The sequence below is a fragment of the Protopterus annectens genome, chromosome 2.part2 (assembly GCF_019279795.1).
Source record: "Protopterus annectens isolate FY-2018-M chromosome 2.part2, PAN1.0, whole genome shotgun sequence".
NCBI lineage: Eukaryota > Metazoa > Chordata > Ceratodontiformes > Protopteridae > Protopterus > Protopterus annectens.
The window spans coordinates 86,935,453-86,960,742 of NC_056730.1; the positions used below are offsets into that span (position 1 = coordinate 86,935,453).

At 45.7% G+C, this 25,290-nt stretch overlaps 1 protein-coding gene across 1 annotated transcript in view; it reads right to left on the bottom strand.

The window, feature by feature from the left end:
* Positions 1-25,290, bottom strand: part of LRRC1 (leucine rich repeat containing 1) — a 990,271-nt gene that overhangs the window by 533,187 nt on the left and 431,794 nt on the right. The window contains exon 7 of the mRNA XM_044063772.1: positions 23,279-23,423. Within this exon, the coding sequence (XP_043919707.1) occupies positions 23,279-23,423 (145 nt within the window). The remainder of the gene's footprint in view (positions 1-23,278; positions 23,424-25,290) is intronic.

Below are 25,290 nucleotides of genomic sequence, written 5' to 3' on the forward strand. Positions count from 1 at the left end.
TCAGTCATGAGTGGAGTCCCACAGGGCTTGATCCTGGGTTCTCTCCTGTTTGGTATCTACTTCTCTGAAGTCCAGGCCATCACAAAGGGACTCTGTCTGATAAAGTTTAAAGTTCACAGATGACTGCAAGTTGGGAGCTATTATTAACTCAAGTGATGATGACATCCTACAGAAAGGCCTCATTGAGACAAACGACTGGTGTAAGAACCATGGCCTTAAGCTCAGTGCCAAAAAAATGTGTCATCTCCTTTGGGAAAAACCCAGTTCCATGAATTACCACATCGATGGTAGTCCACCATACACAGAAGGCATTAAAAGAGATCTGAGATTACAGGTTGACAACAACCTCTCTTTTGACCACCACATTGCTGCTGTGGTCAGAAAGTCCTTCTCTGTGGCACATCTCATTACTAAGGGTTTTGCATCCAGGAAGAAAGACGTCATTGTCTCCATCTACTCTTCCCTCATTAGGCCAGTTATCGAGTACAATGCCCCATTTGTCATGTACCTCACTAGACACCTGCAACAACTGGAGAGGCCACAAAAGTACCTCACAAAGAGGATCCTAGGCCTTAAACACTTGCCCTATATGGACAGACTCAAAAAAAACTCCAACTATTCTCTATCTCATATCACCTACTTAGAGGCGATCTCTGCTTGACTTACAAAGCCATGTCTGACCCAGCTCTGTTAGAATTGCTACATCTAAAGAAATCCCAATTCTTCCACACCACACGCTCCAGAGACCTCAACCTCATTACCACAATCAACAGAACAAGCTGGAGGGACAGGTTCATAACCCAGAGACTGCCCGTGCTATGGAATAGACTTCCCATACATGTCAGAGCACCTCACTGTCCCTCTTCAAGAAAGATCTTGATGAGTGGATTGGAAATAGAAAATTCACCCCAGGGATCACTTCAGTGGCTCTACTCGACAGAGGCCCTGGGAACTAAGGTTGGGCAGCACGATGCCAGGGTAATCCTAAGGGCTAGGCTTGTAAAGGCTCCAGGGGCATTAGCCTAGTACACAATATGAACCTATGAACCTGTAAGATATCTTGGAAAAAAAGCTGTGGAGGTTGTGTTACCTAAAGACGGCACCGACCCTTCAGACCCAGCTTCATATAGACCCAATACAAATTTAAACCATGACTATAAAGTGCGCAAGTCTATTTTAGCTAAAATAATGGCAAAGGTGTTGTCAAAATTAATAGATATGGATCAATGTGGTTTTGTGGAGGGGTGGCAAACATTTGACAACATTAATAGAAAAATGATCTAGAGGGAAGCAGAATGTAAGAATATCTCTCTGTTGCTGGTGCATCTTGATGCAGAGAAAGCATTTGACAGAGTAAGCTGGGATTTTATGAGTAGGACATTGGAAACATTTGCATTCCCTGATACAATAAAGGTTAATTAGAAGGATATACAAAAGATCGGAGGCGAGAATTAAAGTAGGGTTCCTCTCAAATAAGCTGTGTTTGAGCACAGGAACCAGGCAGGGGTGTCCTCTCTACCTCTGTTATTTGCTTTATATTTAGAGCCAGTAGCAAAAAAAATAAGGGACTCAAAAATACAAGGACATGGTAATCAAGAAAAGTTGGCTTCATTTGCAGCTATTATTTTGTACCTGATAAATCCAGAAAAGGACATCTCAGTGTTGTGGAACATTTTGAGACAGTTTCAAGTCTTTTCAGGTTATAAAATTAATGAAGATAAAACAAAGGCTATAGGCGTAAATTATGTACCACACACAAATTGGCTCAGCAATACCTATATTTATGGGGACATGAAGTATTTAGGAGCATGGATTAAAAATTCCTGTTATGACAGCTAAGGATATGTGGGAAGAGACTAAACAAAAAAATACAAAATCTGAGGAACTGGAAACTCTTATTTATGGATACAAGATAAAAGCAGTGAAAAAGTTTTTAGTCCCTTTAGTCTTCTATATGGCTCAGGCATACTTTTATCAACCCTTGGAGAAGTTGTGCACAATAATTAGCAAAGATTTGAAGAATTTTATCTGGAAACGAAAGATGGCAAGAGTTAAGTGGGATACATTGATCCTTCCCATAGAACAAGGTAGTTCAGATTTACCTGATTAGAAGGGATATTTTAGAGCTACACAATTAATGGTGATGCATATAACACAAGCAGAAGGTTATAATTCAAAATGGAAAGGGATGATGATGAAACAAGTTAGAAGTTCAAGAAAAACAGAGTGGCATTTTGGATGCATATCCTTAAGGAGAAAAATAACCATACAGAATATTATACTCAAAGTAGCTAAAGTATTTTAAGAACTAAGCCAATACGAGAATGGAGAAGAGAGACTTTGCCAATAGGGATGACTGCAAGGAGGTGTATAGATAATAGGCAAGAGAGGGCTGGAATTTACTGGAGAAGCCTGGCAAAGGAACCAAGATACTGGGAGCAAATAACTCAAGCAGAAAAGGTTGCAGAAATAATAATTACTGGGACTTTTGCTGCAAAAGGACTGACTTCCAGAGTCCACCCCTCTTCCTTCTAGGTGGATGTCCACTTCCACAGATGTTGCCGTGTTATCAGCATGACAACCTTGGTTCTTTTTTGCCTAAACAGCAAGGGTAGGGGCTCTACCTCTATCTCTCTCTCAGACTTCTATGCAGTAGGAGGACCAACCACAAACTGCCTGCTTGGTACTTTTGACACAGAAGGCAAAAGGACGCCAAGAATCTGGGCACCTCCAAATCCACCCTAACCTGCTGAGGATTTCAGGGAGGTGAAATGTAGATTAAGTACCCAATTCCATCCCTTGAAAGCCCCAATGGAAAAAAGGGAAAAGATCAGTGAAATATGACTGCAACAACCATCATGGGATAATATAGAATAGCTGTGGAAAATCTTACTATAACCATAGATATCCTTCTCTGTTTTGCAGTATTCATAACATAAGGGCAGTCTGCCACCAGCTGACTCATATGTCCGGCCAGTATACAAAAGTCTAACGCTACTGTAGGGTATGTACGACTTCACACACAGCACAGATCCTACATCAGTCGTAAAATTATGTCAAGTATAAAGCGGAAGTCAGCACTTACCAATCCTCAGAACTGAATGCCGTAAGCAGAGCACGACCCTGATCCCATGTGAGAAAACACGCCACCAGTAAACAGGCAAGTATGTGGGGGAAGGCAGGGGGGGAAATAATACTGCAACATATAGAAGGAAAAGGATATTAAGTTATGTACTCACCATAACGTTCCATCTGAGTAGGTAAACTTCATTTGTCAGCAACCTATGGGATTCGGATCCGACCTCGGATCCGAGCCGGCAGTTTTCAACAGCTTTAGATCCGAGCTCCAAGCTCCTCCCCCTACCCATAATCCCCTGCCAACCCTGACTGACCTCAAACCAAGTTTGCCCAAAAGCAGATACTGCTCGAAGACTAATACTTTCAATATAAAGTGGGTAACACCCATGGACCTGAGTATGAAAACATTCATAAGTAAGGGGGCAGGAGGGAGGGACGGTTGCTGACAAATGAAGTTTACCTACTCAGATGGAACGTTATGGTGAGTACATAACTTCTTAATCTGAAGTAGTTAACTTCATTTGTGCAGCAACCTATGGGACAGAGTCCCCAGCTACCTGAACCTTGGGCAGCCTTCATGGAAGGATGTTTCGGAGCACTGCAGAGCCAAAGGATGCTCTCCCTCTGAAGATAATGTCCAATTTATAGTGACTGATGAAGGTATGAGATGAGGCCCAAGTGGCTGCCGAACAAATATCATCCAAAGAGACTCTAGCTCTAAAAGCCACAGAGGTAGACATAGACCGAGTAGAGTGGGCATGGACTCCCTGAGATGCGGGCCTGCCAGAACTTTCATATGCCAAAAGGATACACTGCGAGATCCATCTAGACAGCATTACTTTAGACACAGATTTACCCAAGTTAAATTGTATTCCCCTTTGTTTTGGTAATTAGGGAAGAAGACTGGTAGGTTGATGGACTGGTTAATATTCAATTCAGAGGCAATCTTGGGAAGAAAGGAGGGATTGGTCCTGAGGTAGACTCTATCCTTGTGAAAAGTCAAATATGGGGGTTTTACACAGAGGGCCTGTAGTTCAGAGACCCTTCGAGCCGAGGTGATAGTGACAAGATACAAGAATTTAAGATCTACTGAAGCTGCAGGCTCAAACAGGGGAGCTGTTAAGGCCTGAAGCACCAGCGTTAAATCCCAAGGAGGGACTACATCCTTCACTGGAGGTCTGAGCAGAAAGGTGCCCTTCAAAAAAGTCTTACACAATTTCGTGGTGATCAAAAAGCCTAGTTCATTTCCCACGTGATAATGAGAGATAGCTGCTAGTTGAACCTTGACTGTGGAGGAGCTAGCCCCCTGATGAAACAGCCCTGACAGAAAGTCTAATACTGCTGGCAAAGGAGCTGTGAAAGGATCCAAATTTCGACGTTCCGCCCAAATGGAGAAACGTTTCCATTTGCTACTATAGACCTTTCTAGTAGAAGGCTTGTGCGCTGCTACTAGAATAGTTTTAACTGGGAAAGAGATATTGGGAGTCCTAGCTACAAGTGGAACTGCAGCAGCCAAGCTGTGAGCTTGAGATTGTCCAGATTCGGGACTGGGAGATTTAGGGGGTGGGATATTAGATGCGGATGGGGATCCAGAATCCAAGGAGGATTCACCAGATGAGACCAAAAGTAAGGGAACCAGGGTTGATGAGGCCAGAATGGGGCAATGAGGATTACTCTGCTCCCCAATCGGCTGGCTTTCTGCAGAAACTTCAGCATCAGAGGAAGAGAAGGGTAAGCATAAAGTAGACTGGGAGGCCAAACATGCACCACAGCGTCTCTCGGAGGTTCCCCGGAGGGGGAAATGAGAGCGAAGTAGTCGTAACATTTTGTGTTCGAGGGAGAAGCAAAGAGATCGCAACAGGGTTGACCCCATTCGGCGAAAATCCGATTCGCTATCTCGGGATTCAAAGACCACTTGTGTGGTAACAGGATGGTGTGACTTAGTCTGTCCGCAAGGATGTTGGACCGTCCCGGAATGTGCGTTGCTATAAGAAAGCGGTTGGTGGAGATCGCCCATTCCCACACCCTCATGGCCTCGAGTGGGTAAGGACCTGGTTTCCCCCCTGTTTGTTGATGTACCAGACAACAGACACATTGTCTGACTGAATCGCAATAGTTCCTACAGGAAGAAGGTGCTGAAGTGCTTGCAACACTAACAGCACTGCCCTCAGCTCTAGGACACTGATATGCAGAGAGGTCTCCGTGGGGGCCCACGTGCCTTGGACTGTCCAGCCCGAACAATGCCCCCCCCACCCGAGGCAGGAGGCGTCCGTGGTCATCGTGGCTAGGGGAGCGGCCATAAAAAAGGAGTGTCCATCCTGGAGGTTCGGAGATTGGAGCCACCATAAGAGGGCCCTCTTGCAAGCCCTGCTGAGTGGAATGGGATGGCTCAGAGGAAATCGAAGGAAGGACCACTGGGCCTGGAGGGTTCATTGTAAGACCCTCATGTTCAAACGCGCCATTGGCAAAAGGTTGATTGCTGTCGCCATTGAGCCTAGAGCCCTCAGGACCAATGCCGCCGGAGGAACTGGAGAATGTAGAATGGCGCGCACATGAAGCCTCAGAGTTCGTAGCCGGTCTGTGGTCAAGAAAGCTAGGAGCTTGTTTGTGTCTAATCTTGCCCCTATGAAGTCTATAGTCTGATTCGGGGTAAGAGACTACTTCTCTATGTTGATAGTGATCCCCAGCTGGGGAGCTAGACGAAGAAAGTAGTTTCTGGCTGCGCAGAGTAGATGCCTTGTTGGGGCGGTCAGGAGCCAGTCATCCAGGTACGGGTAGACCTGGATTCCCTGGAGCCTCAGGTGGGCCGCTAACACTTTGGTGAACACCCTGGGGGCTGTGGTGAGACCAAAGGGAAGGACCCTGAATTGGAAATGACTGGCTCCTAGCCAGAAGCGAAGGAACCTTCTGGATCACCTGTCCATCAGAATGTGGTAGAACGCATCCTTGAGGTCTATAGAGCACATCCAGTCATTCTCCTGCAAAAGGGGGAGAATGGATTGAAGGGTGACCATGCGGAATTTCTCTTTGGTTACTGACAGGTTCAGGGGAGAGAGGTCGAGGATAGGTCTCAAATCCCCCGTCTTTTTTGGCATCAAGAAGAACCTGGAGTAAAACCCTGACCCACACTGGTCTCAGGGGATGTGTTGGATGGCTCTTTTTTTCCCCGCAACTGTTGGATTTCTGTTGCTGCGGCCTCCCTCTGATCAGGTGGGACATCGGGGAGGTATCTGGGGCTGCGTGGGTAAAGAGAAAAGGTCTGATATCCTCTGGATATAATACGAAGCACCCAACGGTCTGTCGTGATGGACTCCCAAGCTGCTAGGTGCTTCGAGAAACGCCCCTCGACTGCCTCCAGAGTGGAGCAGTCGGGCAACCCCTCAGGGGTGTTGCGTGGGTTGGTCCGAGAAGGGTTCTCTGGATCCAAAGTTCTGCGGGCCCCCCTCTGCCTCTAGGGCGGCATCCACCCTGCCCTCCTCTGCCGCGGAAGGGCTGGGAGTCCGGAGCGGGACGGGACTGTTGCGACTTCCGGAACCACATCTTCTTCTGACTCTTTTGGTTCTTGGAGAAGGACCTCTGGGGAGCAGAGAAGCAGACTCCGACGGCAGACGTCTTCCCGTCCTTCTCGCTCTGGACCAAGGTATCACAAACAGTTTTGCCAAAAAGTGAAGAACCATCGAAGGTGGCATTAGCGAAAGACGCCTTGAAGGGTTCCGCAAAATCACAGTGCCAGAGCCAAGCCTGACGCCTCATGACAAGGCCCGCTCCGCTGGCTCTAGCGGCTCCCTCCGTGGCATGGGATAGTAGCCGCATAGCGGTGTTTGATATGGATTGGAGAGTGGTCATCCGAGTGGAGTGCAAACGTTTGTCCTCCGACAAGGACTCGGGGGGCGACGCAGCGTACTCTGATAAGGTCCCGCTGCAGTCGAAGCACATGCGCCATGTAGTTCAGCGACCTCACAGAGAAGGTAGCCGAACTAAAGACCCGCTTCCCTAAACGGTCCATCGACCGAGACTTCTTGCTCGGGGATGAACCGAGGGACTCTCCTGAGCTAGTTCCCTCTTGGTGGCCGCCGCCACCAACATGGCATCTACAGGGGGACCCTTACTCCAGTGGGACTTGTCAGAGGGTGGGCTAAGAATCTTGTCCGGGCACTTGGGGACTGGCTCCACAGTGTCCGGCTCCTTCCATGCCCTGGCAGTAATCAAATCTACCAGGGGGTCGGCCAGAGGGGACACCCAAGAGGTAGACGGGTCTGCTTCAAACGCCTCCAGGAACACGAATTCGTCCGAGGTAGGCTTTGGGGCAGACCACCCCCCCTTTATCCTGAGCATCTCCATGATGTCACCAAATGAGACATCTTCGGGGGGGTGATCTTGGGGAGCCTTCCCCCTCCTCCAAATTTGTGTCCTCAGTCAAGGACTCGGGGGAGTCCAGGTGCCTCCTTTTGCACTTTCTCTTGTGAGGAGCCTCCTTGGGGGGGCTGTCCGAGGAGGTCTAACCAGCCACGTCTTGTTCCAAAGGAATGACCTGGGACATAAGAGCAGGCTGTCTCTGGGGCCGGGTGATGGAAGTCGGGCCCAACAGAGAAGGAGTGCAAGGTGGAGCAGTGGCAAGGGCCGGGAATCTCTTGACAGGGTCCTCTCCACCACGTCGAATGCAGAGGGAGAGCTGCTCTATCTGGGATCCGAAAGCAGACACTCACTCGGATCCGACAGACGGATCAGGGCTGGCACCGAAGCGATCAGATCCGACGGACCAGTATGCTCCGACCTGGACGGAGCCGAAGGCATACCGATAACCCCGGATCCGAAGCTCAGCCCTCGGCTCCGAGAGCTCGGATCTGAAGAAAATGGACCCGACAGACTCGAGGGAAGTGTCGGCGAAGTACCCGAGACTATCGGTGCCGACACACCCCCGGCTCCAAGGCTGCCCAGCTCCGAAGACTCCGAACCCGGGAAGCGGGACGGAGAAGGAGCTATCGGGGTAAAAAAGGGGTTGAGCCCCCCCCCCCTCGGAGGGGGGGACAGTAGCACTCCCATCTGCAGTTGGGCCTGGAGGAATCTTCTCATCATCTGGTCCAAATCTGCATCTGTGAGACTTCGGGTTGATCTCGATGAGATCGGATCTCCTCCTCCTCAGGACCTGGTGAAAAGCACGGGGAACGGATCTGAGACGGAGAAGACCGCTTAGCCGGGGGGGCCAAGGCGGAGGCCTCGGCCTGCCGCTTGTGGTGCTTCTCCCTCCTTTTCTCTTCCCTGGCCTCCCTCTCCTCCGGGCCTAAGGCGGGAGGTTGAGTCCCGGCCGGGGGGTGGGAAGCAGGAGTGGCAGCCGCCGCAGCAGGAGCCACAGGAGGACCGGAGGTAGAAGCCGAATCCGGGGGCAGAAGACCCGCCAGAATCAGCTTAGGCCTCCGGTCCTTGAGTGCCCTAGGGTTGAACGTCGCACAGATGGAACAACCAGAGGACAGGTGTTCAGCCCCAAGGCACAACACACACAGAGTGTAGCCATCCACCGGGGACAGCTTGTGGCCACACTCGGTGCACTTAGAAAAAGATCAATTTTGGGGCCTCAGCCATTTAAACTAAGAGAGAAAAACACACACGTTAGGCCCCAAACACACACACACACACACACACACACACACACACACACACACACACACACAACCCTAACGGAACCACGAAGGAAGGGGGAGGTTAATGACAAAAATACAGTGTTAAACTAGAGAGGGTTTTTACAAAAAAGGGACCTGTAAACACTCACAACCAAAAAAAAAAGAAAGGAGCAGAAAAGGGTAAATTTTTTTCTCACAAAAGTCTCTAACGCCTGGAGCTGTAGATCAAGCTGCTGTTGGATAACCGTGGCAAACTAGATCTGAGGTCAGTCAGGGTTGGCAGGGGATTATGGGTAGGGGGAGGAACTTGGAGCTCGGATCTAAAGCTGTTGAAAACTGCCGGGTCTGATCTGAATCCCATAGGTTGCTGCACAAATGAAGTTAACTACTTCAGATCTATGGTTATGGTAAGATTTTACACAACTATTCTGAGTCTATGTTATATAATCGAACTTCCAAAATTTCAAACACCATATGTTCGAACTTGGAAGTTCGAAATATGACATTGAAACCTCAGAACAGCGAATTGTTTCTCAGGGAAAACATTTGCTGTTCCGGAAAATACACACACAACACAGGCACACCACTACACCTTACATACACAACTATCTATGCACTAACCTTAACCCAAGCCCTAACCCTATGGTCTCTGTCACTATCACACACTTACCTTACCCGTGCCTTAACCCTAAAGTCGGTCACTAATGCACACTTACCTTACCCGTGCCCTAACCCTAAAGTCCATCACTATCACACACTTACCTTACCCACGCCCTAACCCTAAAGTCCGTCACTATTGCACACTTACCTTACCTACAACCTAACCCCAACGTCCATCACACACACACACACTTACCCGATCCGTAACTTTCGCACCACACTACAGAAAATGTCAAAGCCATGGAAACAGCCAACTGGATTCTTTCCCTGGGAAGGAATTCGAATTTCCACGGCTTCGACATTTCTATTTTTCGAACTTTCCCATTCGAACTTCCAGCATTCGATATTTAAGATGGTCGATTAAATAACAGGTACCCACTATTCTATGTCCTTCTATTCATATGTTGCAGTATTCATAACATGAGGGAGAATACCAAAGCTCATGCAGAAGAAGAATTTGGTGGAGGAGCAGTAGCACTCTCCACAAACCCCTGTAACATAGCCATGGCAAAACCAGCTCTGGACCTGGAAATGCCATCTAACTTATAGTGTTTTGTGAAGGTATGTACAGAAGACAAAGTAGCTGCTTCCAAGATAGAACATGTGTCTAATCTTTAGAAAAAGGCACCAGAGGAAGACGTAGCTCTGGTGGAATGTGCCTTAACAAGTGAGGGAAGAGTCTTCCCCTGAGACATAAAAGGAAATGGTTTTGGAAATCCAAGTGGAAACAGTCCATTTGGAAACAGGTCTGCCCCAGGGCTCTTGGGTATTAGGAGACAAAAAGACTGCCAGATTTCCTGCAACCTGCAGTGGTTGCAAATCCTTTGAAAGACACCAGATGGAAAATCTTTTCTATTTGGAGATACAGAAGGTGTCTTAAGGGAATCAAAACCCCATCACCCACAAGGTCAGTTGTAGGGTTGACATCTGTGGGTGTATTAGGGTTCCCTTGTCCTGTGTGAGTAGGTCAGTTCTGTGGGGTAACTTGTGGTGATTGCCCTTGGCTAAATGCAGAAGGGGGAACCAGTGCCATCTTGGCCAAAAGGGAATCACCAGCAAGATTTTTGGTTGCTCCTGTTGAATCTTCAACAGCACCTTTTAGAGAAGTGGGAAGTGGGGAATGCATACAGAAACACCTTCCAATGGAAGTATAAGGCATCCACCTTCCATGCCAGGGGATCTGGTACATTGGCACAAAACTTGGGAAGTTGTCTGTTCACGGGGGAGGTGAAGAGATCTACCCGAGGTGTACCCCATCAATGGAACATGTCCAGAAACACATCCCTGTGTACCATCCATTCATGGGACTGCGTCATGTACCTGCTCAAAGGGTCTTCCACAACATTTTGAGTCAAAGGTATGTAAACCACCTAAAGGGTGAGCTGGCTTTGGGAAGCTAACTCCCTGGCTTGGAAAGGCAGTCTGCTCAGGAGATAGAACTTTGTCTCTCCCTGTTTGTTGCCATACCACAGGACTGTGGTATTGTCTGTAAACCATTTTAAAGCACCTAGGAGAAGAAAAGGTTTAAAGATTTGTAGAGTGAAAATCAGAGGTCTCATCTCCTTTACGTTGATATGCTCCCTCTTCTGAGAGGGAGACCACACATTTCTGACCCTCCATGAGGCTAGGGCTGCTCCTCATCCCAGGACTGAAGCACCCATGTACAGCTCCTGATTAGGAAGAGGTGGTTCCAAGGGTAATCCTGGATTCCTTGAAACCTGAACCACCAGTGCAGCTCCTTTTTCAGGCAGGGTAGAAGAGGAATAACAAACTCCAAGGGATTGGAGCGTTGTAACCATACTGTTCTCAGGAACTACTGGAGTTTCCTCGTATGTCAATTGGATAGTGGTAAGCATGGGAATAATGGATGGTAAGAACACCAAGAGGTGAAGAAACTCCCTGGCAGTCAGGGATTGCAAGGGCAAGAGGGCCTGGAAGTAGGAAGTGAGACAGGACCTTTTCTGGTGGTACAAAAGCCAGCATCCTCTTGGATTAGATCCTGCATCAAAGGAAAATATGGTCCTGAGAAGGAACCAGAGTAGATTTTCGGTACTAGATAGTGAATCCTAGACCCTCCAGCAGTGACACCATAAAGAGAAGATTCTTCCAAAGTGTGTCGGGAGTCTGAGCCTGAAGAAGATCATCGTCCAGGTATAGGAAAATTTGTATGCCCTAAAGCCTGCAGAAGGCTATGACAGGAGGTAAGTATTTTGTGAAGACCCTTGTGGCTGTAGACAATCCAAAGGGCAAGGGATAGACTTGAAAATTTGTGAAAGTAATAGCAAGACGGACATACTCCCTGAACAGAGGATGCCTAGCAATATGACGATAAGCATCTTTGCTGCCCAAGGACACCATAAAACGTTGAGGAAGGATGACATGAAAAAGAGTGGGCAAAGTTAACATGCGAAAAGTGGGAACCTTTAGTAAAATGTTTAGATGGGATAGCTCCAGAATGGTCCAAGGGTTCATTCTTCCTGGGGACCAGGAACATCCTGGAGTAGAACCCTTTTCCTACTTAGGAAAGTGGTACTTCCTGAATGGTGCCTTGAGAGAGAAGAGTGAAAATGACTTCGGGAAAGAGTTCCAGTTGTTTCCTTGGAGGTTGCGGAATACCCCTGAAAGGAAGGAGTCGCCTTCCACACCATAAAGTATCCCTGAAGGATGATGGATAGGATCCAAGAGTCCTAAGTGATCTGTTTTCAACCAGAGAGAGAGACAGGGAAAGAGAAGTTTGGGTGCCAGAAGGCAGGTAGTCACAAAGTACCTGGCTTCGCCTGAAAGGGCAGTTTCTGAACAGCAGGAGTTGAGAACGTAGATTTAGAGGAAAAAATGTTTCTTAGCATCTCTTTTGCCCTTTCAAGACTGGGGCCTGGAAGGCTTCCATACAAATGGGGCCGTTGTATGGTAGTTCCTCTGAAACCTAGGGACGGGGGGGGGGGGGGGGAGACAAAAATGTGCTTCAGGTCTTGTAGCTCTTTGTCCTTTTCCTGTAAAAACTTAGAGTCTGGCAACAGAGATGGCAAATAATGCCTTGTTGTCCAGAGGGGAATCCATTATTTTTGCCTTACTGTCATCAGAAAATGGTTGAGGTCTGAGCCAGGAGTATCTCCTGAAAACTGACCTAAATGCAGCTGCCCTAGCTGATGCCTCCACAGCATCACAGCGACACTTTAGGGAATGCTATGTAACCTGATCAGAAGACTTAGGGAAGTAGGAGAGTCTGGGAGCTCTAAAAGTAGCTTACCAGCATCCGAAAGCAGTGCCAAAGAGTACTTGGCCATATAGGTCTGGTAATTTATGGCTCTGACTGCCAAAGTAGCTGATGTATAAACTTTCTTCCCCAGTCTCTCCAGGACTTTACTCTCCTTGTCCGAAGGGAGGAGAAGTGGAAAACAGCATCTTGGAGGCCTTGTCAGCAGATGTTAAAATTGCTGCAGGGTCTGCAGGGGGACGTTTAAACAGAACTTTGGAATCCTCTGGCATTTTATAAATCCTGTCCTTCCTTTAAGGGGCAGGAGTTTGAGAGTCAGGGCACTTAGAAACTGCACAGAATGCATCCAGGAAGACTGGCAGTACAGGAGGTATGGCAGACTGGGAAGGAGAGCCCATCTGCAGCAGACCACAGTATCTTTTTTGGATGTCTGACACCTGACAACAATCCCATTTGAAAAACTCTCATATTTTTACAATGGTTTCCCCAAAAGAAATATCCTCTTCAGGGGAATCTGTTCCATTTTTGATTCTTCTTCTGGGGAAGTATATCCCAAAGGAAAAGAAATTTGGGCAGAATAAGACAAAGACTCTGCATCTGAAGAAAACTCAGAAATCCTCTTTTGTGATGTAGAGAGAGGAAAAGACAAGGGGAGGGAGAGAGCTGAAGATAGTCTCAGGGCCATAAAGGCATGCAACAGCCCTTGGGAACAGGCCTGCCAATCTGTCAGATGTTCCTGGGGGGTAGGGGAAGCAAGTTTAGTTTTAAGCTTTTTCTTTTGAGGAGCATCCATGTAGTGGAAAGTGGATGGGCCTGACGTCGGCCTATATTCAACAATATAGTGTGGAATGCCATGTGGGTTTTCAGTTACAATGAGCCGAGGTTCCCCCTTATGTCGAGAAAGTACAGTTGTGTACACTTACCATAAATGTAGATGTTTGAGTGTATTCACTGTTGCAGTCCTAGCCATTGGGTTATCCGGATCCCAGTAGCCCTAGATCGGCCAGAATACCAAAGGTAAGTAATAATGACGTCACTTCCTCAGTCTTTCTTGCCATAACAATCAGGAGCCCCAAGAAAACAAGGCTTAAACCAAATTTAGCCTGTACCTTAGGAAAAGAGAAAAGGGGGGAAGGAAGGAGGGAAAGCAGGACTGCAACAGTGAATACTCCTGAACATCTACATTTATGGTAAGTGCACACAACTGTACTATGTTCGTGTTTCACTGTTGCAGTCCTAACCAATGGGTTCATTACCAAAGCCCAGAGGAAAGGGAGGAGGAACCAACAGAATCAAGGATTGGAGATAATGCCCTGCAGAACAGCAGTGGCAAACCCTGCCCTGGCTCTTGAAAACAAAGGCAAATTATAATGCTTTGTGAGAGTGTGAACAGTAGACCATGTGACAGCCTCCAAAATGTCTTTAGTAGAGACACCCCTTAAAAAATCTGCAGAAGTGGAAGCTGCTCTAGATGAGTGGGTCTTAACCCCTTGAGGAGGAACCTTGCCATGAAAGGCATAACAAAAAGTAATACAATGAGCAATCCATTAAGAAATGGTTTGCTTAGAAATAGCCTTGCCCAGGGCTCCAGGGGCAAAGCTGACCAATAACTGTGCAGACTTCCGAAGGACTTTAAGTCCTATCCAGGTAAAACCTGAGCTGTCTATGCAAATCAAGAGAATGTAGGATTCTTTCACCTCTCTTTCGAGGATTAGGGAAGAAGGTAGGAAGGTGTATGGGCTGATTAAGAAACCACCTTAGGTATAAAGGAGGTGTTGGTTCTCAGACAGATCCTATCTGCATGGAAAATAAGAAAAGGCTCCACAGCCATCAAAGCATGCAGCTCCAAAAACCTCCTTGCTGAAGTTATAGCCAAGAGGAAGGCAGTCTTTCACTAGAGAAACTTTAAATCTGCAGTGGCAGCTGGCTCAAAAGGAAGAAGAGTGAGTTTCTCCATAATAAAATGAAGATCCCAGGCTGGAATAGGTGCCCTTCTTAGAGGTTTTAAGTAGCAAGCAGCTCTGAGAAACATTTTCATCAGAGGATGAGAGAAAATGGGTTGTTCAAAAGAACAATGAGCAGAAATGGCTGAAGCATGGATCTTGACAGAGGAAAAAGAAAGACCACCCTGAAGCAAATCAGCCAGGTATTCCAGGATCAGAGGAAGGGTAGGCTGAGAAGAAGATTCTCCTCTAGCCTGCATCCAGAGAGAGAATCTTTCCCACTTGCCAGCATAAGACTTCCTAGTGCTAGGCCTCCTAGTCTCCCTCAGCACATCAACCACCTGTTGGGAAAGTGAAGAAGAAAAGGAAGGAGTCATACAATGAGCCATGCTGCCAAATGGAGAGATTGAAGAGGAGGATGTAGAATGTTTTCCCCTTCCTGAACCAAAAGATCTGGCTTCAGAGGAAGATGCCAAGGAGGAAATTGGGAGAGACTGCGAAGCAGTGGATACCAATGCTGCCTGGGCCAGTCCGGAGCCGAGAATAGTCCTTGGTCATTCGTCCCTGATCTTCAATAATACTCTGGGAAGAAGAGGAAGATGAGGGAAAGCATACACTGACAGCAGTGTCCAAGGGAAGGACAGAACAGCCACTTTACAGGCTCTGCTGTGATGCTGTCTGGTGCAAAAAAGAAGTAAAAAATGGTTGCCTGGAGAGGAGAAAGATCCACTTGGAATGCCCCAACATTGAATGATGCTGTAAAAAAACTGCTCTGTTCTGTTGCCACTCATGAGGATCCAGGGTCTGTCAAAACATTGAGCCTTCCCTCCCTGCTTGTTGATGTACCACATGACTGTGGTGTTCTGTCCTGATAAGCAGGGTCCCTAGAGAAAGAAGATGCTTGAGATAGTAAAGCCTGCTGGACTGCCATCATCTCCTTTAAATTTATGAGCAGGTGCATCTGCTGGGCATTCCAACTTCCCTGTATGCATCTGGTATCCAGGTGAGCTCCCCAGGCATAGTCCGATGCGTCTGTGGTAAGAACTTGAGTAACCAGGGGTGGGCGAAAAGGCATGCCTTTGTTCTGTTGACAGGCTGTTGCCCACCATAGAAACTCTGTCTGCAGACATGGAAGCAGAGGAATTATCACATCCAGGTTCTGTGTGTGTTGACACCAAATGTTCTTGAGGTACCACTGTAATTTCCTCATATGCAGTCTTGCATATGGAATCATGAGAATGCAAGAGGCCATGAATCCCAGAGCTTGCAGGTATTTCCTTGCAGGGAGCTGGGACAGGCTTGCCAAGTTCTTGAAGTAAACTGAAAGAGTTGTCTGCTTCTCCTGGGTGAGATACATTACCTGGGCGGCTGTGTTTAGACTCGCTCCCAAGAAAGTTCTCTTTGGATGGCACCATTTTTGATTTTTCCATGCTGAGAGTGTAACCCAGGAAAGAGAGAAGAGTCTTTACAAATTCTAGATCCTTTATCAACTGTTCCAGAGAATTTGCTTGAATTAGACAGTCATCCAAGTATGGATAAATCTGAATTTTCTTCCGCCTGCAAAATACAATGACTAGAGCCAGGAACTGTGAAAACTCTGGGAGCAGTAGATAAGCCAAAGGGAAGTGCAGAGAATTGATAATGTTGCTTGCACACCCTGAAACGAAGGTATTGCCTGCAACTTTCTCTGATAGGGATCTGCAGATAAGCTTCTTTGAGATCCAACGTTACCAGCCAGGAATCCTTTTCTAACACTGGCAGCAACTGATGCAGAGTGAGCATTCTGAACTTTGGAATTATCAAGAAAGAGCTCAGGATGGATAGAACACCAGGTGCCTTCCTTTTTTTGAACTAGGAAAAGTGTGGAATAGAAACCTTGGCCTACCTGCTGAGCAGGAACTGATTCTATTGCTCCCAGATGTAACAGACAAAATTTGCTTTTCTACTTCTGCCCTTTGGTTTGGAGGAGCATCTGGGAATCCTTTCGGTACTGGAAAGGTGTGGAAAGAAAACTTGTGTCCTAGTGATACAGTTCTGAGTACCCATTTGTCATCCATGACGGTGGCGCAGATATTTGTAAAAAGGGCCAACCTTTCCCCTAAAGAACTCTCCGGGCAGGCAAGAACAGGCAGAAGTTGGACAAAGTTATTGAGAATGTTTAAATTGAGATGCAGGCTTTGAGCTTCCCACCTTGGAAGCAGAAGCCTGCCAACACTTAGACCTTTGAGGTGTAGCCACCTGTCCCCTAGAAGATTTGCAACCTCTAGTCCTAGAACGGCTCTGTCTGCTGGTATGACGGAACGTCCAACTCTTTGAAGGGTAATTCCTGCTGAAGTGAGGAGGCTGAACTTGCAGAAAGTCTTTAACTGTCTGCATAGACTTGGCTTTGTCTTCCATCTTCTTGAGCACTTCCTCTGCTTTGCTGCCAAGATGACTGTCCTTATGTAAAGGTACATCTAAAAGCTTAGCCTTGACAGGCTCTGGCAGGGGCTGCTCCCTCAGCCAAGCGTGCCTTCTAATAACAGAGCCAGTAGCCGTAGCCCTAGAGGAGGCTTCTAGAATGTCAAAACCACAATGTAATGAATATTTATTGACAAGACTGGCAGAAGTCAGCAAATCCTGCAAATCCTTACTCTCCGCCAACAGAGGCACACTTGCTATCCTAGACTTAATAGCTTCCAAGGTGTGCTGCTGGCACTTCAGCATATGAAAATGACAATTAGTAGACCTAATAGCAAGAGTGGCAGAGGAATAAACCTTTTTACCCCACCTATCTAGGTTTCTAGATTCCTTGTCAGAAGGAACAGGATTTTTAGTAACAGTGGCCTTAACTCCCTTAGGGCCTTGAGAAATAACCTCTGGATCAGCCAACGGATTCCTGAAAAGAAACAAATGAGAATCAGGGACTCTATAGTACCTGTCAGGTTTCCTGGGAGCAGGAGGAACCAAATTTGGAGTTAAGGAATTTTCCAGAAAAACATAATCAATCACTTCTAACAGGTGGAATAGCCAAAGGCTTATGCTGAGGCAAATCAAAAAAAAACTCCCTAGTCCTTTTCTTACAAAGGGATAACCCTGACTTTCCCATTTAAAATGTTCCCTGAGAGTATTTAAAGCATCACCAAAAGAGAAATCTTCTGGAGGGGAAGCAGAAGGGATGTACTCCTCTGCATCTGAATTCCTGCTCGAGAAACTTCCTCTTCATCAACAGAAATGTTCGAAGTATCAGAACCTGAAAAGGACAAATCCTCAGGAGAGACATCCCTACTTCTTTTTAAGGAGTATGCTGTGAACCCCTAATAAGAGTCAAAAGGTCATCACCCATTTTAACCATTTGAAAATGAGGGGAATGAGAGGAAACTGGAGCCTGCATCTTCACAGGCTTATGACTGGAAGATTTACCTGCAAATCTAAAGGACTCGGGAGGCCTGGCAACTGCCGAAGTTGCAGTCGAAGTCGTCGGTATGAGCTTGCTGTCTGAACAAAGAACGGAGGTCTCAGACACTGGAGTCAGCTTTGCGGCTCTGGATCCAGCTGAAGAGGCAACAGGCAGGAAGGTCAGAAAGAAAAATGGAGGCCGGAGGCCTAGGGGTCTCTGAAATGGTCTCAACAGAGGCCTGCGGTTGAAAATCTGTGGGCTGCAGGGGCTACAAAGGCACCTCACTGACTACCGCATGACTGACAACCAACTTATCAGGGGACTTGACCTTCGGAAGCCTGTTGCGGTCCTTATCCTTATGTTTCTTGGGGACATCCGAAGCCTGAGGATCAGCAGACTTAGGCCAAACTCCAAAATGCTTAGCCCGACGATGAATAGTACGCAGATTAAAGGAAACACAGCGATGACAACTAGGAACGTCGTGGTCAAGGCCTAAACAAATAATACAATAGGAATGAAAATCTCTATGGGGAATCTGCTTTCCACAGGTAAGAATTACTAACCTTTTCTGACATTCGTTAAAGGAAGCACAGCGATGACAATTAGGAACGTCGTGGTCAAGGCCTAAACAAATAATACAATAGGAATGAAAATCTCTATGGGGAATCTGCTTTCCACAGGTAAGAATTATTAACCTTTTCTGACATTCGTTAAGGCAAGAAGAGAGGATCCTCAACAGAGTACTTAGCTGTAGTTAACTTCAACTGTGTAGTCAGAAACAAACAAGGTAAACTGCCGACCGGCACTTGTGCAAGAAATGCTTCTGCTTCGGGCTCAGCGGCAAGGAAGACAGAGGAAGTGACGTTGGCTGCCTCCTTTTGTATCGGACGCCCTGACTTCCTTTACAACCGACTACAGCAGACATCATGGCTACTTGGAGCCGGATAACCCATTGGTTAGGACTGCAACAGTGAAACACGAACATCGAATGCCTGCATATACCCAAGAACATGCTGGTAGGGTCCTTCACAGCCTCCACACCAGTACCCATCAAAGGAATGCCTACCAACTCTGAACCAGTCTCTGGAACAACATCGGTCTCGGGAGAGATGCCCAGAATTGGAGGAGCAGTGGGCAAGTCAAGCCTAGATTTCTTGGCCTTCTTAGCTGGCGTCTCACCTGAAGAGCCCAACGTACCTTCCATATAGTGTGCAAGACGTTTAAGGTGCTGGTTTTCTAGATATAAACTCAGAGGAGCTAAACAGCTATGCAGGGTCTTGGGGACAAAGGCCTTGCAAATTGAACAAGTAGTATGGTTGTAGTCAGGGCCTAGGCAAAACAGACAAAGGCTGCGAGAGTCCGTATGTGGAATCTGCCTTCCGCACTGACACTTGCCCTTCCTAGCGGACATATAACTTCACAAAAACACAGTAGCAAAATGTAATAATGAAAAAACCTCAATGGGGCATTCATCTACAGGGGTCCACAATTTGTCTAGCAAGCAACAACCAGAGAACACGATCTGACTGGTGGAAGAAATGTTCTGAGGATTGGTATGTGCCTATGTCTGCTTTATACCAAACATCATTTTATGACAGACGTAGGATCTGTGCTTTGTGTGATGCCGCACATACCCTACAGTAGCATTAGACTTTTGTATACTGGACGGACTTGTGAGTCAACTGGTGCCGTAATTCCCTTGTCATGAATACTGCAACATATGAATACAAGGACCTCTACTATTACGGTAGGCTCCTTACATACCATATTATGTTCATCATATGGATTGCTGTTGCAGTAGTAAAAGAAATAACTAATGAAAGGATACCCAGAGCATATTAAGACAGGGAGAGGTTTCTTTTCCATTAGCAGGTTGGAGATAGCCCTGTCGAATGTCAATGTCAAATCCTGCTCTGCTTCTGAAGGTGATGTCCAGCTTATACATTTTTTGACAAAATAAGAAGAGAACCAAGTTGCTGCCCCTAATATGCTTGTGTACTAACCACTTGTATAAAGGTGACTGCGGCAGCTGGTCTCTTCTAGTATAAGACGTTCCTGTCTTTTTTGTCATAAGCCAATGAAAAAATATAATGTGCCAGATGATTACAGATGTTCTGCTTGGAAAATGGGTACACTTCCCTTTTAGATGCAAAACGTACAAAGAGTTGATCTGAGCCTCTTACATTCTTTGATCTGCCCATATACTATCTCAGTTGCCTACCAACATCTAATAAATGCAAAACCCTTTCTTCTCTGTTCTTATGTTGCTCCAGCAGAGGGAATGAAGGGAGCTGGCATGAAGAGGAAGACTGGACTACTGCCTTAACAGCAACAAAGGAAATCTAGTACTGGCTCTGCACAACACATCTGGTCATCTATAATGCTTTGAGAGAATGTGTCTACTGAAGACAAGTTCTTCCCAAGATGTCCCGACTACTTATCAAACTAAAGAAAGCTGTGCCCCTTATAAAGTGACAGCTTACAATTCCCTGCAGGGGATTCCCCATGTGCCTTGTAACAAAGTAATGCAATTAGTTAACCATTTGTAAATGCTCTTCTGGTAACCTCTCTGCCCATCTGCAAAGGAAACAAACAACTGTTCAGATTTCTTGATTTCCTTGGTTCTGTTTGTACAACATGTTTGAGTAGATCACTCTGGCAGAAATCCTGACTACTAGACTTCAGCCATTGAAGACCCTATACCCTGCCCTTCTTCCACAGATTAGTAAGCTTCCCACCTCCAAGCATGGTGGAAGTTCATCCTTCGAGGATTTCCAGACAATAACAATATAATACAAACATATATCCACACCATTTTACAGCTTTCTTGCAAAATAAAGTAAAAGGTATTTTTCCTGAAAGCTAAGGGGGATAAAGGCATGATTTGACCCACATGGTAACAAAAACAAAGTGCCTCAGATCCTAAGCCGATGGGAGGGGAAACTGGGGAGAAAAAAAGGTTTCCCCAAATCTATTCTGACTTGAGCAGATTCAAGGCCCCATAAGCAAAAGGGGGAAGGTGGGTAAACATAAGGGTAGGGTATTCCAACCCAGCTCAGGACCAGAATGCCCAAACACAGAATGAGGGGATGGGTGTGGAGGGGCAAATAGTGATACAACTACAACCTGCATGAACATATACTGTCATGTAATATTTTAGACAATTGTGGCACATTCTTCATTCTGATCATTATTACAGAATTGCTGTTCTGACAATTCCCATAGATCGTGATGATATGGAGGTGGTCTAAAAAGAAAGGCTAGGTTAACATGCCCTTCAAAATGACTGTAGAGTGAGCATCCCGTTCTAGGCCTAGATGAGAAGTCCAGTTTGCAGTGCTTGGAAAACGTATGGATGGAGTGCCATGTAGCTGCTTTAAGATAGCCTGTGTATTCACCCCCTTGAAGAAGGCCATAGCTGAAGGAGTACTTCTGTTGCTGTGGCCTCTAACAGTTCCCTCTATTTTCTAACCTTTGGAGACATAGCATGATACAACTGGCCAGCCATTAGAAAAACTGCCTGTTTCAACATGGCCCTACCCGCACTTTCCTGCTGCAAAGAACACAAACAACTGACTGCAGCTTCTGGTATTCTTGACCTGTGCAAATATCTTGGATGCCTGTGCACATCTAGAAATGCAATACCCCCCCTCCCATTTTCAGGCTTGGGAATGAGGACTGCCAGCTGAATGGTTTGGTTGAGGGCAAGACCCAAGACTACATCTTGCATAACATAGGGGTTGATTCTTAAGCTATGACCCTTGTGGAAGACTAAAAATGTTTGCTTACTAATCAAAGGTTGAATGTCTGACACTCTTACACAGATGATGGCCACTAAAAAAGTTGTGTTGCAAAACAGAATTTTGAAAAGACTGTGCCCTCGTGCTGAAAGGATTACTAAGTCAGTTAGTCACATGTAGAAGCAATTCTTTTTCAAGGCAGTCTTAGATGTAGGACTCCTGTTAGGAAGTGTTTAACAGGTAGAAGGCATGCCAATGGCAGGTACAAGGGAATGCAGTCAGAAATGGCTGAAAGATGCACCTTAATGGAAGCACAAACCATCCCTGAATTAAACAGCACATAATGTATGATAATTTACGTAAACGGACTATAAGATGAAACTTTGTACTATTTTGTCACCTTAACCATCTCTACTCCAGATGATTTCTGTTAGTTTAGCTAGGCTTGTCAAAAGCTGAAAGTGCTAAAATTAAAATATTCAAATCTATATTAAACACTGTTTCTACAGGAGACATCCTTTTAAGACTTAATCGAGGAATTATTTCTTTGCCCAGCATTGAATTACTTTCCCCCGAGAATGTGTTGGTATAATTCAGATATACCAGCTAACAAGCTGTTTTGGTTTGTCAAGAAATTCATGCAACTGTTTTTTTCCCTTCTTTGCCTCTTGTAAAGTGCAGAGTCTTCCACATACAGACATTTGTATCTTTCAAGAGTTTTCACAATGATGGGAGCACTAAGCACATGAAGTTCAAAATAGTACAGGTGATTTGCATCTCATAAATTAGGGTGGCTTTACCACTCAACCATCCAAACAATTTTTATTTCACTGCCAAATTTATACTAAGTAATACAAACTTTTTTTTACAGATAGAAATGTAAATAAACGCATTCCATTAAAAGGCTGTGTCTCACTCCACACAAACAAATGTATACACCACAAATAAGCAAACATAACTTGGGTGAAAGGAAGGGCTACCGTCTGCCATGTCTGAGTGTTGCAGCTCACCAGTGGGTGGTTACCTAAGCAAAGGTGAAGCCTTTTGCTAAGTTGTATGACACACCCACTGAAGGAATTCAACAGATGTACTGAAAAAAAATATATATTGCGGCTACTTAAATTAATGTTTACTAATTCACTTTGGCACCAAGTGGTGAAACATATAAAATCTAGTTTGGTCTGTTTGAGTAAAAGATGCCCATCTCACTTCTGAAAGCCTGTTCATTAATTCTCCTACTGTACTTACAGTAGCACAATTAAAGTTGCTGTATGTGAGGCAAATATGCCAGTGTATTCAAGAGCACACAGACCTTTAGAACATCTTTATTTCATCCCCACTGACTTGCATCAGAATGGAAACACAGAAAAATGGGGTGCCACTTATTTTCAGTGATGTTATTTTAAAACAGCAAGAATTAAATGTACTCTGCAGGTCTTGAATGTTTAAACAAAAATGTCAAAAAACATACATACATACATAAATCATTCTAGCACTTCTGCAAACCAAGGACATTACATAGCTAATTAAAATGAACTGGCTTTTGATAAACAATTAACAGGAATGTTTACTTAGTGTAGTCTCCCCTTCCCCTGCACTGTGTACAATTAATATTTGAATGCCCCCATCACTTAGTTTGCACATACCAATGCCGTCAGGTAGAACCTCCAGTAAATTGCGAGACATTAACAAATCTGTTAAGCAGCATAGTCCACTGATCTCATCTGGTAGTCTTTCTAAACCATTTTCTGACGCATCTAAGCACAGCAGGTTCTTCAGGTTTCCAATTTCCTAAATGTAGGGGGGGAGAAACAAACAAGAGTCATGGCTGGACAGAGTTGTGGTGCAATTAATCATGACTTGCAATAACCCCAAACTCACCGCCACCCCCCCACTGAAAATTCAGATGCGGAAATATGAATTAAAATTACTTTAGCACCAATGTGATGCACTAAACAGTTTGCAGTAAAACGTACTGGATAATGTCCACAGCCACTAAACAGATTTCAGAGCCTAAAATTAGAAACAGACTGCACTCTGGTCTACTTATGTTCCATTTAACAAACACGTACTAAACCAGAGCCATATGCTACATCCAAATGCCTAATCATGTCAAAACACCTTATATACTGACAAGAACTATAAGATTTTAAATATTAGTGAAGTGGTGTAGCTGTCTTGCAACTGCTCAATACACAGTTGTTGAAATGGACAAAATACATATCAATTATGCTTATTTAAACTCAAAGGTGCAGATTCAATAAAGCCTACACAATGCACTGACCATGTGCTCGTTGTGGCTGATACGCACATGATAGGGCATCGTTTTGTATTCAGTAAGCAGCACTAAACACAGTGCGGACCTGCACACACCCAGTAAACATCGTGGCATGCTAATAAGCATACAATTCAGTTGCTTATGCAGTAATCAACCAATCCAAGATGGAGAAGCTATTCAACAAGCTATAAAGCAATTGTGTAGACTTAGTGCAGATTTTGCCTATGAATTACAACTCCTATTGGAATACAGCCACGGAAACTACTCTACAAGGAAAGAATGCCAAGGAGCTGCTGTTGCTCTTATTCATGTGCATGTGCAACAGGCCCAAGTCTATACTGCTGCTGCTAATAGGCCTCGGTCAAGAAGAAAGGTGTTTTGACCCCGTTTAACTTTTCATGTTCTGTACGAGTTGGCAATTGTACAGTGCTACAGGGTGGACAGAGACACTACAGGAACTCTGCAAGCTCTGTTGTCCTCAACTGACAGCAAGGGCACACTGAGGGCAACCAACACCTGTGGAGACTAAGGTATGTGTAGCACTTAGAATATTAACTACATTAACCTTCCAAAGACCAACAGGGGTATATGCTGAGGGTGTCACAGGCACATGAACCTTCCAAAGACCAACAGGGAATATATACTGAGGGTGTCACAGACATCAGCATCCAGGATCCTCCATCAATTCCTGAATGCCATGCTACAACATGCCAGTGACTACATATATTTTCCCTGTACACTTGAGGACAAAGCCATAGCTATGTAGGAGTTCTACCATGTAGCATACTAGGCTGAAGTGTTGGGTGCCACAGACTGCACACACATTGAAATCAAAGCATGACCCATGGAACAGTGAAGGGTGCACACAAACAGAAAGGACTTCCACTCCATTAATTGCCATGTCACATGAAACACTAAGGGAATAATTCTAAACTTGTGTGCTGGCAACCCAGGCAGTTACCACAACTCGCATATCTGGCACAACTCTCAACTCTATCAGATGTTTTCTGGGGGGATATCCTACAAGATCATTTACTGGGGGATGTAGGTTATGCATTTGAGCTGTGGCTAATGATACCCATCAAAAATGCACACGCACCAACTAAAGAATGCTATAATGAGGCACATACTCAAACAAGAAATATTATAGAGCATGTGCTTAGACTGCTGAAGTCACAGTTCTAGTGCCTAGAAACATCTGGGGGAGTCCTGCAGTATAATCCCCATACTTGTGCTGAAACTGTCACTGTCTGTGCCATCCTTCGCAATATTATTCTGAGAAAACAGCTTCAGCAGGAACACGAAGGGGAAGGGGCCAGACATCCCACCACCACTGGCAAGGTCACCACAGCCACACACAGGTGAAAAGTCAGTGGGGGA